Here is an 18,800-nt window from a genome sequence, read left to right on the forward strand (position 1 = left end):
CTTTTCGAACCCGTGTGCGGAAACGAGGATTATTCGTCGTATGGAGATTGGTGTCTCGTCCACCGCAGTCTGCACGTTGCCAACTTGCCCTCCCTCTCATAACATGACCCGATGAAAGAAGTAATTTCATTCGTCGAAATCGACAAGTGGGCAGGAATTTATTGAGGAGTCAGACGGAATGACAGGGACTCGGTCGTGCTTTGACGTCTCTTGGGATGATATTCAATCGATTAGCTGAGGGATATACCGTTGTGGATTTGATAAGTGGAGGGTGTTTGCTTGTTTGCTTGTGCTTATCGTGTATGACCCGTTCCTCTTCATCCAGACTCATGTCGTTGGAGCCATTTATGAGAATCCTTGATTATGTGATTTATTGGTTTACTTCTTGTCTCCAATGATTCCACTCTGCTCGATATTTTCTCTTTGACGATATGATTTATTCATAATATTAACCTAAAGTTACTTCCGTTGACGTTAGTAAATGTGGAAGATTCATCACATCAGCGGTAGAAAACGAAGATTCACTCTCTGTTAGGCAGTAGATTTGAAATTATCGCACATGGCTAATCAAAACTTCTCATGCTCAGCCCGTGATCCTAAACACGCTTTAATTCAAGTTTTGAATCCCGATGGTGTCAGAATAACGCGGGGCTTGGTGACCCTTGATAACTAGTCTGGACCCTTGGTCCAAATGGACCACATCAGTCAGAGTCATGAGTTATGCAAGTTCCCCATGCGTAGGTTTCACGTGAAAAGGGGATCAATGGACCCGTATCCGAGTAAGTACTTCTCGAGACGAAGAGGTCATAATCTTTCCGATGCCAATTTCATGTTCTAGGAGTTTGAACAACCCATGGGGCCCAAGTCATGCATGAAGAAAGACCCATAAGGAAGGAAATTACCCTCTTCATGCCTCAAGTTAGAATAATTGATTCCGACCTAAAGGACGATTACCCGTTGGCCAGGGCGTGATGTAATCATTCAGGCACCGAAATCTTTCATATGCTTTTCCCCTAAATCCGGGCCGTGGGGCACCGAGAACACGTTAAAGTCAAAAGAGGCGTGTCGACGTGAGGGGAGCGGTGTAGAAAAAAAGGCCCCCATCCTGAATCTGGCCGTGACCCACCTCTCCTGTTCTCATTTCATTTCCACAGAAAAGTCGCAATTATAAAAAAGATGGAACATAACTCAGTCGGTCCTGTTCAGATAGGATAGGATAGGATGGAGGGGTCCGAAGCCAATTACAATAAGCGCCAAATACACGGAAACAAACTGCCAACCGGTTCGGGGGCCCGTCTCCTGTGGGGGCTTCAGCGTCTCTGTCAGAGAAACCACGCACCCCCATACAGTCCACGCGTCAACATCTTGTCAGATCAATCATCACTTTGCCTTGGCCCCACCCCACTTCATGATTCATTCATTTTCATTCGTCCGTTCATCGCGTCGGTCAGATCTTTGAGTCCACGAACGAAGCTCCTTTCAAGTTTCTCCCGAATTATTGAGACCCATCAGAGTTTGGAGACAAGACAAGCAAAGATCGATATGATGCCCTACTAAACAGGACTTCCCCTTCATTTTCTTCATCCAATTCCATCTTTTCTTACACGAGCAAGAATAAAAGAAGTAAATTACTAATTACATATCGCTGCCACTCTTTCCCCTTTTCTTCCTTTTTAAAAAAGGGGAAAGAGGAGAGACCAGGTAGGGGGTCTCACAAATTCTTTTTTGACTCTTTCCAAAGGTCTTTGACACCCAACAATCTAAAGTAGCAGCCGCTCACGAATGTTGACCATTTCTTCCCTTTGAAAGATCAAATAGTTTCCTTTTTCTTTTTCCCAGTACAGACAACTAACAAGGCTCAAAAATCAGCAATCCAGCTTCATTCTAGAGTACAAACATAAAGACTACAACAATTTTTTTTTTAACTGAGATGACAAACTTACCAATCCAAGCCTGCAACTCAATTCTTGCTTATTCCCCAAATTGGCAACAGCAGCAGATTCTTTTGGCTATCTATACATACCACCACGGCCCGGTGCAGACAAAGAAATTTCTCCTTCGAATTTCCATTTTTTATATCCCTCTCTTGGCTTCAAAATAATCTTTTTGATCGCCGACCACAGCTACTCGTATTCTCAAAGCTTATCAACCCACTCAGTATCGGCTGCGATCCTTCCAGATCCACGGCCGCCCATCTTCCCCAATGTTCCAACGGCCGATAAGCCCTTGAAGCTGCTGCTTCCCTCGCTAAAGTTCCGTGACTTCCTTGATCTTCGCAATTTTGAGGAACTGATGTCACCAACCTCTTGATCAGCTTCATCAAAGCCCTTGGTCTTGGCAACGGCTAACCGTGCTATGCTGCTTCGGCAAAAGGGGCAGACTGGAGGAGTTAGGGATGAGGTTGTGGGGTTGGGCTTGTTGTGGCAGCAAAGAGCCAGCGTGCAATGCGCACACATTTGGTGACCGCAGCCTTGGACTTCAATGGTGCACACCTGCTCGAAGCATATGCAGCATAACTCGGTGTCGCTGGCCTGCATGCAAGATTGCCCCATTAGAGTTTTCACTACCATTAAACCCAGCAGTGTACCAAGCGTCTACATAAACCAAATGGTCGCAATCTGGCAGTTGATCAAAAACAATCGAGACGATAACATCAAATGACATGATCAAATTCTTTAACTGTCATCAGGACCTGCAGAGTCTTCCATCGTAGGTCCCAAATATCATGGGAAAGTTACAATGGATCTCAGATACTCAACATCCTCCAGGCTTAGTTCCCACTTGTCGTGAGTCATTTGTTAACTTAATTCACTAAACTGGTCTACTGTCTGTGAAACTGAGATTAGCTAACGAACCAATGCTCTCATAACAAAGCCAATCTACAGTTCACAAACTTGAAGAACGTGAATAAACTTCTGAGAGCAAGACAAATGGGAGACATCAGAAATCCTGCCGTTCTTATAGTAGGAACCAGTACCTCTGAAATATCATCGTCGATCCCCGCGTCAGAATGTGATGGTGATGGAAGCAAGTATATAGTTCCCTTTAAAATGCTTTTCTCCCTCTCCTTATTTGCCTCCATCAAGGCTCGCTCCAGTAGAAGTTTTGCATCTTGATCCAGCTCACTAATGAATTTCAAAGGTGATGGCCAGACAAGCGGCTCTGCGGATGACGGATTTAGCAGAGCGGCACACGCTCCATGCTTGTGCTTGAAAGCAACCATGTATGGGATTCTCCTGCATCATTAGAAGATCAGGAAACCCAGAATCAGAAAGGAAACCAAGTTTACAGTAAACTTCAACAAATGCGACACAAGTGAAACTGAAATTTTTTAGATGCATTTGACACTCAGATGGAGTCAATACAATAATTCTTCCAGAATGTGAAACTTCTTTCCCGTTAAACTGCCAGAGCTAAGCTGAATCTACAAAGATCTTATTTTCTTTTTTTGCTAAGTGAATCTAGAAAATATAACAAGATGAGGACACGACATATGAGGCAAAAGGAACTCACACAATCCAATTGCCTTCCTCCTCTTATCTTCAAGGTTTTTCTTTATATGATTTTTTTTCCCACTTTCTTCCTAAATCTACTTTTACGTGAATTCCAAAGACGTTTTCAAGGCATTCTTATAATTTTCCCATTTAAGATCAACCATTCGTCACATTCTAATAAGATGGTGGATATGCAAAATCAAAGGTGAAAGCGAGAGATTCTACCCAGACGCGTCTCTTTGAAGACGATCCGCACCCCATGCCAGCAACTTACGAATGCAATCGAGAGATCCTCCTCTTGCAGCCAGATGAAGAGGAGTGCTTCCCGGATACCTATAGACAACAAAAATCAATCTCTTGGACAGCTGAGAACTTAAACTATCAATCCCTCGTGGAATTTAAAGAAGAATTACCCATATCCACCGGTTGATGCGCAAACTAGAGCTCCATTATCCAGAAGAATGTGCACACAATCAGGCCGTCTTTGACGGGCTGCTAGGTGCAAAGGTGTGGCACCCCTGCCGTCCCTGATATTCACAAATCGTGCGTATCCCCTAAAATCCATCAAATGACCCACAGGTTATCCACTGATGGCAAGCCCCAGAGAGACAGAGAGAGAGAGAGAGAGACCCACCAAGAGACAGCAACTGGACTAGATTGAGCAGCAGAAAGAATGGCTTTGAGGCAATTAGAATGACCGTAATAAGCAGCATAGTGCAGGCAAGTTCTTCCATTGAGCGAATCAAACTTCAATACCTGATTAACAACAACATCATCTCCGATTAGCAATCCACGTCACAACTCGGCAAACCCAAAAAATAGTAAAAGGGAAAGAGTCAGAATTCGCCTTACATTAGCTCCAGCTTCAAGCAGCTTTTCCACGCAGGCGATTTTGCCATGCATTGCGGCTAACATAAGCGGAGTCTGAGACCGTATCGCAACCCAGAGAAGGAAGGAAAACAAAAGAGTGAATCCCAGATCGGGAAGAAGAAGCAAAGCCCACTAGATCGAACAGCTTTAGATCACTAAACAAAAGGCAGACATTATACGAACTTCACCTGCTTGTGCCGGTTCAATAAATCAGGATTCAGGGACCGATCCAGAAGCATGGATAGAATCTGCGAAAAAACAAAACACACACCAGAGCTCACAACCCAAACTCACAAGACCCAACTTTCATCGAAGACGAAATGCGAGCCGAGTCAACAGAAAACCACAAATGTAATCAGGTTAAACTACCACGGTGCCCACTGCCCACCAAGAAAGAGAAAGACTTCAGAAAGACGACACGGGACAGAGGCGAAAAGGAAGGACTTTTGGCAGGACGAATCACCTCGATCTGGCCATTCGCAGCGGCGATATGAAGGACGGACTGGCGATCGTAGGCAGTGGTCTGGTGGAGGAGGCTCGCATCTCTGTCCAGGAGCGCGCCCACGATCTCCGCATCCCCAAACTGCACGGCGGTGAAGAGCCCGTGCTCCTGGCTCGCTCCGCAGCTCAGCCCCTGCCCCATCTCCTCGCTTCACCCTCCGCCGTCGCCGCCGCCGGTGGGGGCGAGCTTCCACCTCTATGCACGGAGGAGAGGTGGTGGCCAGGGGGTGCTCATTGCGCCTCCAGCAAAAGTGGCTCCCGTATATATATATACGTGCCCTGCTCCGTGAGAACACTCGCAGGGACAGAGGAAGAAGTGGGGAGAGAAAGAGGGGCAAGGACTTCCGATTAAATCGCGATTATTTTGATCGCGATTAGTTTATTAATCGCGGGGATTTAGAGAGAATACGGGGGGTTAAATTGTGAATTGGGCAGCCGGATCTGCCCGGAGTGGGGCGGGGAAGCTGACCGTACCCGCGACTTTGACTGTTCTGGGCAGCGAGTCAGATATTTATTTGGGGGCAGTTGGGTGAATTCCGCTCCTCGATTCCGCGTTGTTGCGCCAACTCTTCGCGATTAAGTCCAAGGCCCCCAGTCTAATTTACTATTGCCAGTCCTTGTCCGAAAATCGGACCGTGCTCTAACGGGTTTTCCACGACTAGTTTTCTCTCCTTCTTTCCCTTTATTTATTTTTTATTTATTTTTAAAAATACCTCTTATGTGTTTTCAACGGAATTGGGTTTTCTTTTTGGGGGCGACCGAAATTTTAATAATAAGAATGAGCATACGGACGACAATGAAATCGGCATGCGAAGGAACCCCAATTTCGTTTGTCAATGGTATGTGGTGGCGGAATTTCACCCTATCAAATCACGTATCCGTATTATCATATTTTTGAACTTTGAAAACACTTGGCGGCAATACCATGAAATCTTGCAAGATTATCGAAACATGAGGTCAAGTATTAAACTTTTGTCCCCTTGTCCATCTCCCTAATAAATATGTTCACGCTTAGTTGAGATCGTTCTACCAAATTTCGTGAATATAATTTTATTTCTAAGACTCCATTTGTTCCACCAAAAATAACAAACATGGAAGATATTCTCCTAAAAAATGGTCACACATGTCGCTTAAATTTTTTACTTACAATAATTTATATCTAAATATTTTCCAGTATTATAGTAATAATTTTCGTTCATTCATTTTTTCTAAGAGATACAAATGATCATTATCCGAATTATTATTTTTTAACGAAACAAACGAACCCTAATTTACCCTTGCTTCTTCCTTTCGTTTGGCATATAATGATGATGCTTTTATAATAAGATAAATTTCTCCACGCGACCACAATAGAGAAACTAAAGTGCTTCTTTCATCTTATTCCTCACTGATCTCTTCCTTTGTTCCTCAAGTTTCTCGGTCCACACGTGCGAACGCATCTCTGTAGGTATTTTTCTTTATCAATTATTTGATGGGCATAAAATTATATTCGGATTAGAGGGCGGGGCCGGATCGGATAAATCGGTGCAGGAGCGGCATAAAAACCCCTGGCTATTTTATTCGGGGCATCTGCCGGAGGAAAGGGTAGAAATGGGATTTCGGCGGCTCTGCTACACCGAATTTAATTCGTTTATTAAAATTTGAACGCGTGTTCCTCGGATGTCTGATTGGCTAACGAGGACGCGCCTTTTGGAAGACTTCCGCCTTGGCTGGTCGCGGCGGCGGCGGCGGCGGCTGCTAAGGGGTTGGTTTTCACATGTCAAAGCTCACGGTGGCGCCTCAGTTTCTCCTCCTTTAGATGACCCAATTTCATTTTTTTTTCCCCTTGCCCGTGCCGAACAAGAGCTTGAGAATTAGTAAATTATGCCAGTGACATAAAGATTCAATACATAAAAATGATGTCATAAACTGGACGTCGGTCGGAGAACTAGTCAACCGTCCCGACACTATAGGAACGCAGTATACGCAACGGTACAACTTCCCTCATCAGCAATTTCTTTGTCGATCGGTATACTGATATTTGTATCAGTGGACGAATTATTGTATCCGGAATTCTTGCGTCCGACATTATTTTGCCCTGGCCCAGGAGCGATGCACGTGGATGGTTGGAGTTTGACCCCTTGAGATGAGTTGAAGCGATTTTCAGCAGTACCTAGGAGGGGCCTGAGGAAGCCTGCAGACAAAGAAAAACACGTCGAAAGGGAAGTGGGAAATGGATTTTTCAAGCCCCTGGAATCACACCGCAAGCAAAGCATAATACCCCAACCCGACATCGGCGATCTTGACAACGTTTGGCGCTTTCTTGGGGTCAAAAATTTTGCCTTTTTCAGTCCAGCTAAACGCTTGTGTTTCAGCCCTTTCATCTCCTCTTTTTGCACCCCCTTATTTTTTTTCGAACGGACTTCAGATTCAAGTAAATGTCATCTACCAGCTTTTCTGGGGAATCGGCTGGAAGCACTATTGTCTAAGCAAACGCTTTTGGTTGGGAATTTTATCTTTTATTACACTGTCATCTCACTTTTCGACGGCTTATGATTAACTTCTCCGTGCGATCGATCGTTTTACTCCTTGTGTCATGCCCTTTAGAATCGCATTTTTGGGTTTCCTTTGGTGCATTGTGTCTTTTAATAAAGTTAAGACAGCTTATAGTTAACTTCCCATTTTATAATGTCACTTTAGGTGTCATGTCTTTTAATAAAGGGAAGATGGCTGATAATTAACTTCACATTTCACGTCTCCCAGAGTTCCTTGTGTGCATGTCAATTCATCGGCCCTAGAAGATCAACTTGTGATCCTACTATAGTGACTGAGCCCTGCACTATTTTGCTGGACCTATGGTACATTTAAGCCGACTCCGACATTCTTCGGAAACATATTAGTCCAACGGTTAATAAGCATTTTCATCAATTAACCAAAGAGAAAAAAATCGTGAGGGTGAATGAGCACTGATCATCATATTAAAAGTAAATGCTTTGTGACAGTGTTTAGGTGAATTTGTGTGAATCTGGCCCTGCGACTGCGAGTACGACTGGGTGTTTAATTATTCTGTAACTTCATTTCATATGTCTTGAATTTTCTTCTCAGTTTTCGTTTCCTAGATAAACCTGGAGGGATATTCAGATAGCGGGTCAACCGAGGCTAGACTTAAAGATAATTTCACTAGCGGACAAGGTGTCGGTGGCAGCGCCGTACTGCAGCTACTGCTGCGTATAGATGTTAGAGAAGATCAGATGAGTTTTCATCTTTTCTTGTTGCCATTGATGAGTTTATTTAAGAAGACAAGTGAGTCTCTGCTAGGGTTCAGAAATGTCAACAAGAATCTCGTCCTTGCCCAGTGCAGTTGAGGCTAGTGCGAGGATTCAGAAAGAGCATCTTTTTGTTGTTTTCTTTTGGCTGTAAGCGTACCCCATCCAGGTCCACTGAATGTACCCGAAGAAAAGGTTAGCAGTCCTAATGCTCGGAGATTATGGATTGAATGTGTTAAACCGACGCTGCGAGCTTAGGTTAAGTATCGCGATCATTGTAAGTACAGATATCTTCGGAACCACCTTGGTTTGGTCCAGCAAGTTTATACTGTAGCAGATTCTCCAACAAAGAGGCGGAAAAAAGCAAAGTCGCAATGCTCACGAGGAAATGATGGATGACGATGCGACGTGAATTTGCGATCGCATCGAGAGAGGTCTGAGGAGGAGAGAAAAGGATGGAAAATATCTTAGAAGCTATTTTGTAGGTCCCTCTTGGGCAGCCTTTTATCTCTTTTGGTCATTATTTTTCTGTTTTTCTTTAATGGTGTAAAGTGAGAGACTATAATTAAGAAGCTACCTGAAGGAAAATTCGCACAACAACCCACCGTCGTTGCTTCTCTAGTTAAATTTGTGTTCTCCAAGGCAGGAATCGAACCTGCAGCCGAAAGTGTTGAACGTCCTGAAGAATGAAGATTGGCTCAATCCTAGAATGGGTTTGGTTGTCATTTTCCAAAGGCGTGTATGTCTATAGAGCCCATTAGGTTCAAATGATGGAAAATGACATTCTTAAATGAACCGTACATGAAAGATGGTACCATGGAATCAAGGGTAATTTTTTTTTTAAAATGGATAAAAGTTACAAAAAACTCCAAACTTTACATATCATGACATATTTATTCCAAATTATTTTTGTGACATAAAAAATTCGAAATTTATACCTATGTGACATATTTATCCCAAACTTATACAGTGTGATATATTTACTTAAACTTATTTTTTGTGACACCAAAAATCCCTAACTTTTTTCAATTATACCAAAAAACCCCCATACATTTACCCTTGTGACATATTTATCTCAAAAAATTTGTGTTACAGAAAAAAGATTGGGATTTTTTATGTCACAAAAATATTTGAGGTAAATATGTCACACGAATAAAAATTTAGGGCTTTTGGTGTCACATAAAATTTTTTAGGGTAAATGTATCACAGCGAGCAAAGTTTAGGGTTTTTGATATCACAAAAAATAATTTAAAGTAAATATGTCATTTTGGGTAAAATTTGAGGATTTTTCTGACTTTTTTTCCTAAAGCGATTTGTTTGTGAAAGCAAATTCAAACTACTTCGAACTGAATGTGCGGGAATCAATGTAAATACATCTAGAGTGGTGAGCAATCTTTTAAACTATGTCATATTAAAAGTAGTTTTCATTTATGACTTTCGAATGACATATTAATTATTTTCCTTAAAAACGAGAGATGCTATTGATCTCAATACAAACTACTCTAGTCAAGGCACAACGTTGCATATTCATGATTGAAATTTTTGAATTTGCGCATCTTAAACTTCTATTTCTACTTGAAGAATCACCCATAACATACCAACTCACAGCAAACACGTTAGGTGCTTTGGTGGGCAATTTAATACCTCGTGGCTCGCACCAAAGCCTTCGTAGCCTCTTATAATTGCTTGGATTGAAAATGTCTGATCAAACCTAATGGGTTCCGGTTCTAACTTGGCCTTTATTATATTCTCTAATTAGATCATTAGCTAGCTGATAAACACCTACTTCCATGCTTTAGATATCCAAGTAGATATTTTGCCGTTAAGGATATGATAGTCTTTTTCTGTTGAATTATTTGTGGGATTCCGACGCTCTACCTACCAAGCATGGCAAGAAAAAATAATACGGCAGCGACCAAAAAAAAAAACTAGTTTGACTACGTCATCTTTTAATATTTATAATTATCTACCGAATGATAAACTTACAGAGGTACATTGCATGACTATATGTAAACGCAAAGGTGACGTGAAGTTCTAGACTAGGTAATTCTATAGAATAAAAAAACTAGATTATCAAAATAACAAGTCTGAAAATAAGGCATGCGTTAGGGATGTTAGATCTACCCGGGACGGAGCTATTGCATGTGTCCGAATCTTACCATTCCTACGATGATGACAAAACACTCCTTTCATGTTATAACATGGTTGAACATATCCCAACAAAACCATTACATTCGATCTTTCTTTCTAATACCTGTGACGCCATCGTGGGACAATCTATTTCGTGCAAGTTCATAGTTGCTTCTAGCATCTGAAAGGGGCCAACTTGATTGTAAACTTTATATAAAGTTCGATCTATCATATACACCTAATGCCTAATGACATAATCACCCTATTAATTTTACCGAACAAAGGTACCCTTCTAATCCTAGGTACCAAATATAATCACCCTATCTATTGTCTTTAGCGACCAAACCAAATGATTTGTCACTTGAGTAGTTAGAAGCTCCTTCCCTCGAAGAAGTCATATTCTTGTAGTTTGAGTTATATCTTGTAAAAACCAATTTTGGCCCAACTATCGCTTGTGAAAATAGATTCAGTTCCTGGTCTGTCGTCAAACTGTATACCGAGTAAAGGGTACCGTTTTGCAACGGCTTAAATCGATTAACATGAGCATAAATTCCTTGGAAAGAGCACATGTTGCAGCCATCGTGAAAATTTTTGTGGTTTTCACTCATAAATCCCCTCGCAATTTCACTTGTATTTTGAATTTTGCCATTCTAACGAGCAATATCGAGTCAAAACGTTCTATTCAGTCTACTCAATTTTCTGGACTAAATGATCTTTGCTCAAAATCCAAAAGCTGTTCTTTTCCCTCCTTCTCATAACACAGTTCTGGATCGATTGCCTCAAAAATTGAACCGGAAGGGCAAATTTCCAAAGTTTCCTTGCATGCCGAAGTGAGAGATTAAAGACGCAACGTTTCGAGATAGCTGGACAGCGGAAGCTATGATTAACTTATGCAAAGTTTCGCGTTAAAGTGGGATTCATTTGCATATTTCTTCAAGCAAGAGCTTTATTGTATGTTGATGAATTGACTGATGAAAGAGACATAAAGAAGCCACGAGTGCGATCTTACATCAAAGAGTGCCAACTAAGCTTTTGAGAGTTGGTGTTTAGTATCCGATTCGAAACATTCCAACCAAGCATGGGACAGGTAAAGGTCACAAGTGGGCAACTAAGAAACTCAGCCGCTAACTGGTACGCGTGCATTGAATGAGCTCCAAAAAGACTCGGTCGGCTGAATTAATCCGTGCAGCTTGAATCAGTACGTATTCATCAATCGAATGATGAGCTTCCGCATATCATAATTTTGTTGGCTCTTCATGACTCTGAACGGGTGTTATTGACAGTAATTGCGCCGAAACGAATGGAGGGAAAGAAGGGTGGGGAAGGAAAGATCGTGTGGAGTGTCCGTGGAAGCTGCAGCAAGCGATGGATTGTTCCCGGCGGCGAGAGAAGAAATGGACCCACGGTTGGAGTGACAGATTAGGAATCCCGCGGGTGCTTGTCACGATGATTCAGCTTAGATACGCATCTTATTGTCTTTTTTGCGCGGAATCTTTAATATAATCGAGTGATTCCTTGTGGAACCTACGCTGTCCCCATCTCACGCAGCCATTTTAAGCGAAACATTGTCGATTGCGTGCGTGAATCTGCTGATTGCAGCTATGAGGAGCGATGGTCGAACACGTTTCCGCGCAGAGAAAACAGAAAATTTTGCCAGTTGCGCCCATAATTGGTGAGTCAGATCGCTTTCTCAGGTTTGGGTGGGTTTATAAGTCCCATCACAAAATTTCGAAAGGTTATGCAGCTGGGACTTCTCTTTTCAATCCATGTTCATGGAGCTTTTAGCAGCAGATCATCAGTGTTTTTGATTTAACATAAGCGAGTTAGAGAACTCCATCATAAAAGCCTGAAAAGATCCGAGGATCAAATCTGAACTCAACCCACGAAAAAAGTGGTTCGCTTATTCGCTCACTTAGCTACGAGAGAGAGAGAGAGAAACGGAGAGGAAGTAGCCACCGGGTTGCAAGATTGGGTATATTGGTCAATATGACCTTGATGACACGCTATAAGCAAACCCATCATATGGGCAATAGATCATCAAACGGGCAAGTAGTGGTGAGTCAAAATTGATTTTATGCAATACAAATCTAGTGACCCGTATTTGACCCGACTCATACTCTACCCACCCATATTATAATATACTTCGACATTTAATCAAAAAATGAGGTAAAAGCGCAGAGTTAGCAAGTACGAAATTGAATGAGGACGAGAGTGACAAGAGAGTTATAAAGATGCATTAAGTCTAAATAAATTATCAATTCATTAAACATCCACAAAATTTTGGACTTTATCATTCTTATAATCTATTTACTGAAAATAACTAACCCATAAAACAACTAACCCATCAAATATGGATTAATAAATGGGCCTTGACCCATTAAACAGGTCCAATTGGGCAGGCACGGACAAATAGTTGACCAGACAGGCCCATCAAGACCCACTTAGAGCAATAGATTTTAACTTAATCGTTCTTAATTAGGCTACAGAAAGCATTTAAGGCCTGACACTGAGCCCAAACTATCCATTGATCCATTATTTTCAGGGGCCTATCACAACCCCACCTATTGATTGGGCCCATTTGATTTGCCCGAAGTGTTACCTAGGCAATATTAATATCGTTGCTTCATGCTTAGATGTAATTAACAAGAAAACCCACAAGAACAGTTTCATTTCCGAAAGAAGAAAATGGAAAAAATGCGTTAACTTTACAATTTTCTGGAAGAACTTTGTGCAGCGCTAACAACCTTTTAAAGTTAGAATCAACATGAACTTTTTGTTTATGTTAGGAAATTGCAACATATAAACTTTGTGTAACATGATATCGGCTTGTAAGCCAGCGATTCGAATTTGACATGCTCCCGACTTTGTTCAATTGAAACTGCTCTTCTTCACACTCTGTATGTCCTCCTGGCTAATGCTTAAGTTCTTGACAAAGAACGGTTGATCAAACATTTTATTTGCCCAATTAAACGTGACATCTTTAGACTCAATTTCCGCATTTTACAATATATAAAGTGGCAATAGTACTAGCGATTGGCAAAAGCAACAGATAGCCAAATAACAAGCGGTCCAACAATATATATCATCTGAGATGCAAGTGAAGAAATCGACGCCTTCTGCTGCAGTTAAAGTAAATAATTAAATATAAGCTACAAAGTAAATAAGAGTATTCGTCCAAGTCCTGTGCAGAATGTTTCACTCGATATGGATCAGGACTAGGAAAAGAAAAGAGGCATCGCGAATATGGTGGAAGGTTAGAGAAGTCTCGAGGGTCCATCATTAGCACTACTTTAATTTGTTGATAAGGTAAGAGAAAAAGCGACTTGAAGACGCCAGAATTCTCCAATGTCTCTTTCCATCTTTCCAACAAGACCCAGAATACTCTTACCGGTTCTATATATAGTCTACGGGTCTTAACTCAGCTCTCACCAGAAATCATCCTACAACGTCCATTCACACATTGCAGATCATCTCAGTTTTCCCGAATTCCCTGATCAGTGATCCCAATGTCACTCATTCCCAGCATGTTCGGAAGCCGCCGAACTGACGTCTACGACCCATTCTCACTAGACATTTGGGACCCTTTTGATGGCTTCTTCACCTCCTCACTCACCAATGTGCCCGCCTCGGCTCGCGAAACTTCGGCATTCGCCAATGCGCGAATTGATTGGAAAGAAACTCCAGAGGCCCATGTATTCAAAGCAGACGTGCCGGGGCTGAAGAGGGAGGAAGTGAAAGTTGAGGTGGAAGAGGGGAGAATCCTTCAGATCAGTGGGGAGAGAAGCAAGGAGAAGGAGGAAAAGAATGATAAGTGGCACCGGGTTGAGAGGAGCAGTGGAAAGTTCCTGAGGCGGTTCCGCCTCCCAGAGAATGCAAAGATGGACCAGATCAAGGCAAGTATGGAGAATGGGGTGCTCACTGTTACTGTGCCTAAGGAAGAGGAGAAGAAGCCGGAGGTGAAGTCCGTTGATATCTCTGGTTAATCTCGGAGTCTGTTCTCTTGACGAAATGCAATACGCAATTCCCAGAATACAACTCTATGAGTTGTGAATAAATGGTTTGCTTCTGTTTTGTGTTGTGTGCTTTTGCGTTCCAGTATATCCAAAAATATGTAATCAGCTCACTTTTTCAGTAAAAATAATTCAAGCTGAATCGTTTGAGTTCTTAGAAAGTTCGTCATATCTTTGTCAGTTATTTAGTATTAATGCAAATATGCAGACAAAGTAAATGGAAAAGGGGGGAAATTGGAAAAAGGAGGTTCTATATTTTCGGAGGATTGTTGGAAATTTCTTTTCTTGCCTTCAGCTTGCTACAGCTTGCTATTCTTAAGTTCATATTTAGATGGGTCAGACTCTAAATAAAAGAGGAAAAAAATCTCCACATCAGCTCTTCCTTCTTACTTCAAAACTCTGATAAATAGATAAGACACCACCAAAACTCTAGAAGAGTGCAAATATACTTTCACTCTATGCTTACATGATCTGAGAGATCAGAAGGTGAACCTCGAATATATATCCTTCACTATCGGTCACAGTGATGGCATCGTAATAAGCAGGCGCAGCTCCTTATGTATCAGAATCACAGAAATAGCAACGAATTCAGATCACTTACGTTGCTGTGCTTCCAGCATCGGGGGAAGCATAGGTTGGTTCTTTTTATGATAGGAACTCTCTAATGTTCCTCAGGATGCCCTTGTCATATGGGTTCCAGAACGTCAAATTAGTAGAACTTTGTCCTAGATAACCAAATGACGAAACAGTTAAGACAGAAAAAGAATCTGTCTATAAAATTGTGAATAACCATTGAGCTGATGGAATAAGAAAAGCAAGTAAATTTACCTTGTTCTGATTTAACTTGGTGTTGAAACTCTGGATACTTCTGCCAGTTTATCTGAAAAAGAATGCATGCCAGGATGATGCGTACTCCAGGATTCATCCAATTTAAAATATATATATATATGTTCAAGGGAAGGTGCCCAACTGATTGTGCACTTACCCACTCATCAGTTCTAATGTTGAAACATATGCAGTATATGTGCCACATGAAAAATATACCCTGCACGACACAGACAAATTTTATGCTCGCACAATGCTGCTATATGTTACAATAAGTAACTTATAAAAAACTTGTAAACAAGAAAAAAGTTACCTGCCATAGCAATTGGAGCAGAGAAAACAGCAATCCACCAATGACCAAGTCTCCAGCCATATTACTCTGAAGCCATAAAAAAGATGGTTTTAGAAGGTCACTAGGTCAATGGACGACCCAATTGGACTTTATATACTTCAAATGATTTTCAAACTGCAATTACTAACCTCCAATCTAGTTTGGTAAAGAATTGAAGATTTAGAAGCAACTGACAGTCAGCAGACAGATGCACAAGACAGGAAAAAGAACACGTGAAAGGCTAGAAGATGAATCATTCCTAACATGTAAAGCATGAATAGCGGAGTTAAAGATCAGCTCCCAGCCTGGAAGGTAAAACGAAGGAACGACCTTGCCCTTTGACCAAAGTAATGAATACAGCATGCGGAACTATTTATCCAATTCTTAAAATGTATCTAGCAGTCAACTTCTAATTGTCTTACACACTGATCACAGCTTTGGAACATTTCTAACATGGAAACATGAGCAAATACAGTTTGCTGTGTCATTTATCCAATCTCTAAGATACAAACAGAAAAGTTACAATTGTCCTTCAGGAACCTATCCATTGATTAAACCTTGATTGGATGAAGATGGATGCCTCCTCAGATACCCTAATTCATTTAAGACTATCTCAGCATTCGATGACCAATTTCTCAGTCTGTTCATCAATTCATCTACAGATAATTATTGCATATCTGCCAAATAACGAGCAGTACCAGCAGTTATATGGAGTAGCATTGGCAGATAAATGGATGCAAATGATTAGCTTGGGAAATTTAATGCCATATAGTTTGGTCGAATATCAAAGTTTTTTCTTTCATAATCTAGGCTCACCTCACCTGCAAAATCATTCTGACCCCCGCTCAAACTCCAGGGGGAATGTTTCAGTGCTAATTTAATGCTTATAAAGAGTTGGATGAAGTCAGGCAGCATAAGCCGAACTTACACTTAGATGAGCAGGCCACAAAAGAAGACTCGGTGATAAGAAATCCAGCCAAAAGAGCCATGAAAAGGAAATAGTTATTCTGACCTGCATAGTGATGCCAACACCAATGTGATGCGGAGGAAAACATGCTTGATGGTTACAAGTAAGAATGATGAAGAATTAACTAATTGTAATAAGGAGTCTCTTTAAAGTTCAGTTGCCAAGTAGAGCTTACCATTACCTATACAATTTCCAAATGCAGGGCAATGGTGGTCGAACCCTTTGATATATGCCTCGCAACTTCTACAATATCTGACTCTTCCCATCAAAGAGCTAGTCTGAAAGATAAGAAGGGCAGACGACATTTGAATAAATGATTCTTTTAAGCCCTCTGCACGTATGGGATTGCCAATTAAGTGATAACAACATGTTTAGTCACTTCCCAATATTCAGTACCTCACTGACTTCAGAGACAGAAGCATCACAAAGTTCGCTTGACGAGGAAGGTCCAAGGGTTACACGACCGGGATCTCTTTTAAAAATACTGCAACCATATACATGAGTATTAGCATAGAACCAGTCACCACAGAGATATCAGCAAAAGCATCTAAATAAAAACAGGTCAGGATGAATGGATTTACGCAGGTGAAAAAATCGAAAGTTGGAGGAATGGAGAGGAGAGGACCAACCTGCAAAGACCAATTATAAGCATGGCAACTTCTCCATGGAACAAAACATCCATCAACAGTGGAACCGCTGCGATGGAAAGTAAACAGCAATGAGCCAGGATGTTGTTTTCTTTTATGTTCCTACCTAATTTAGATTACAGAAAATTCATGATGAATGAGCGGACAACACGAACTAAAACGCCTTCTTTTGGATTAAGAGAACGACTATTTGGCCTATATCTGTTTGACTTAATGGCGAAGCAACTCTATTCCATGGGAAGCACGGAATCTCACCCCAACAAAGAGGCGAGCCAGTAACGAACTCGGCATCGATTTAGAAGAAGCTCATAGAACCTCTTTACAGCCTGATGGATATGATAACTGCTAATCGCAATGGAGAGTCTCGTGCCGTGCACCGCTCGACCATACTCACCGGCTGCCGACCATATTCCGATCAGGACGAACAAATCCTCGGTGAACAGTGGACGATCACCGGCGTATAATTATCGAATTAGAGAGTACATAAATCTCGACGCTACGCGGGCGATTATTTTACGGAATGAAGAAGAGAATCACCTTCTCTGACGACGGTCACGTAGACGACCCAAATGTACACGATACTTAGGACAACGAAGGCAGGGGCTGATGCGTAGACTCCGAGAGCTCGCCTGCACCTCCCTGCCACTCCCACGACCGCCACGAGCACCAGAGCTGCACGGGACAAGCCAGCATGATTCGCATCTCGCGATATTCGAACTATGCACAGAGAGAGAGAGAGAGAGGAGGAAGGGAGACCTGAGAGGGCGAGCTGAATGAGGAGTGGAGAGGCGTAGAAGAAGCGAGGGATCAGAGCGAGGGCGAACTGAGTGAGGAAGACGGAGACGCAGGACGCGATGCAACGACCGATTGAGCTCGTGCGAGCTTCGGGCGGCGTCCTCCGGTCGTCGATTTCGGCCATCTTCTGCTCCGATCCTTCATCCCTCGCGCAACTGCTCGCGCCGGATCGGCTCAGACGCCATTTGAACAAAGCTAAGGTCAGAGAAGGAAGTCGAGCTGCGGAAGGCAAACCAACAAACGACTCTCCTTTTTCACTCGCGGAAAAATTGAGACTCGCTCCCCGACCTTTTTAGCGCTTGCGCAAATCAAATTTTATTTAAGGAGACGAGTTTTTTTGAAATAATAAGAGATAAGTATATCAAAATTCTAAAATTTATCCGAGAGTGTGTGCAAATCAAATTTTATTTAAAAATTTTTCTTGAAAACTAAAATTAAAAAAATTAAAATCTCAAGTTTTGTTGTATAAATATAATTGAAAAATTTGAGAAAAAGCCAAAAAAAAAATAAACAAAAACACGTTTAATAAACATTTACCCAAAACTTTTTTTGTAAAAAATTCTTTTTTTGTTTCTTTTAATATTTTAATATTTTTTTCTTTTTTTGTAACATTAAAAACCCCGGCCATTTATTATGTGACACATTTACTCCAAAATTATAGGGCATTTTAGTCATTTCATTTTTTTAAACTTTTTCTTTTTCTTTTTCTCCGGGCGAGCTTAGGCTCGCCTGATCCGATGAGCCGAGCTCGAGGCCTTGCCTCACATCGGCAAGGCTCGGCTACCCTTGATTCGGCAAGTTCGAGGCTGGGGTGGCTCGCTCGCCGGATCTAGGTGAGCCCGAGGGCGGTGTCCCCGCCACTAGCGAGGTTGAGCCTCGCCGCCGGGGCGATGCCCTCAGTGAGTTCCTGGATCTCGCCATGGTCATCATCGGGAAAAGAAAAAAGAAAAAAAAAAAAAGAGGAGAGAGAAAATTTGTTCTTAAA

General features: G+C 41.8%; 3 protein-coding genes across 4 annotated transcripts; 1 reads left to right on the top strand and 2 right to left on the bottom strand.

Annotated features, from left to right (window-relative positions):
- Positions 1–1,177: 1,177 nt before the first annotated feature.
- LOC104432742 (putative E3 ubiquitin-protein ligase XBAT31) lies at positions 1,178–5,244 on the bottom strand. Its single transcript, XM_010045261.3, has 8 exons — positions 4,828–5,244; positions 4,553–4,612; positions 4,347–4,418; positions 4,129–4,250; positions 3,908–4,048; positions 3,720–3,827; positions 2,978–3,236; positions 1,178–2,531 (listed from the first exon to the last, which is right to left on the bottom strand). The coding sequence occupies exons 1-8, from the start codon at positions 5,005–5,007 to the stop codon at positions 2,136–2,138; spliced, it is 1,338 nt and encodes a 445-aa protein (XP_010043563.2). The 5' UTR covers positions 5,008–5,244; the 3' UTR covers positions 1,178–2,135.
- An 8,345-nt stretch (positions 5,245–13,589) lies between these two features.
- On the top strand, positions 13,590–14,411 carry LOC104432744 (17.4 kDa class I heat shock protein). Its single transcript, XM_010045263.3, has one exon. The coding sequence runs from the start codon at positions 13,747–13,749 to the stop codon at positions 14,221–14,223; it is 477 nt and encodes a 158-aa protein (XP_010043565.1). The 5' UTR covers positions 13,590–13,746; the 3' UTR covers positions 14,224–14,411.
- Positions 14,412–14,484: 73 nt separating this feature from the next.
- Positions 14,485–18,063, bottom strand: LOC104432743 (palmitoyltransferase ZDHHC12). Of its 2 annotated transcripts, none has more exons than XM_018868767.2 (11): positions 17,777–18,063; positions 17,558–17,692; positions 17,003–17,069; positions 16,770–16,857; positions 16,555–16,651; positions 16,335–16,418; positions 15,556–15,596; positions 15,389–15,454; positions 15,236–15,295; positions 15,079–15,130; positions 14,485–14,975 (listed from the first exon to the last, which is right to left on the bottom strand). In XM_018868767.2, exons 1-11 carry the CDS (start codon positions 17,937–17,939, stop codon positions 14,896–14,898), a joined length of 933 nt encoding a protein of 310 aa, XP_018724312.2. In that variant the 5' UTR covers positions 17,940–18,063; the 3' UTR covers positions 14,485–14,895. The 2 variants fall into 2 exon arrangements, with proteins under 2 accessions (XP_018724312.2, XP_010043564.2); XM_010045262.3 differs by having other exon boundaries at positions 16,549–16,651.
- Between the last annotated feature and the right edge of the window lie 737 nt (positions 18,064–18,800).

The sequence above is a fragment of the Eucalyptus grandis genome, chromosome 2 (genome assembly GCF_016545825.1).
Source record: "Eucalyptus grandis isolate ANBG69807.140 chromosome 2, ASM1654582v1, whole genome shotgun sequence".
Lineage (NCBI taxonomy): Eukaryota > Viridiplantae > Streptophyta > Magnoliopsida > Myrtales > Myrtaceae > Eucalyptus > Eucalyptus grandis.

Excerpts from the sequence above, each read along its gene's own strand:
- LOC104432742 (XM_010045261.3), bottom strand. The coding sequence starts at position 5,007 with ATGGGGCAGGGGCTGAGCTGCGGAGCGAGCCAGGAGCACGGGCTCTTC. Across the intron at positions 3,828-3,907 it reads GCATCAACCGGTGGATATGG|GTATCCGGGAAGCACTCCTC; the intron begins GTAATTCTTCTT and ends TGTTGTCTATAG. Across the intron at positions 3,237-3,719 it reads CTTCAAAGAGACGCGTCTGG|GAGAATCCCATACATGGTTG; the intron begins GTAGAATCTCTC and ends CTAATGATGCAG.
- LOC104432744 (XM_010045263.3), top strand. The coding sequence starts at position 13,747 with ATGTCACTCATTCCCAGCATGTTCGGAAGCCGCCGAACTGACGTCTAC.
- LOC104432743 (XM_010045262.3), bottom strand. The coding sequence starts at position 17,939 with ATGGCCGAAATCGACGACCGGAGGACGCCGCCCGAAGCTCGCACGAGC. Across the intron at positions 17,070-17,557 it reads CGTGACCGTCGTCAGAGAAG|CGGTTCCACTGTTGATGGAT; the intron begins GTGATTCTCTTC and ends TTTCCATCGCAG. Across the intron at positions 14,976-15,078 it reads CCAAGTTAAATCAGAACAAG|GACAAAGTTCTACTAATTTG; the intron begins GTAAATTTACTT and ends TTGGTTATCTAG.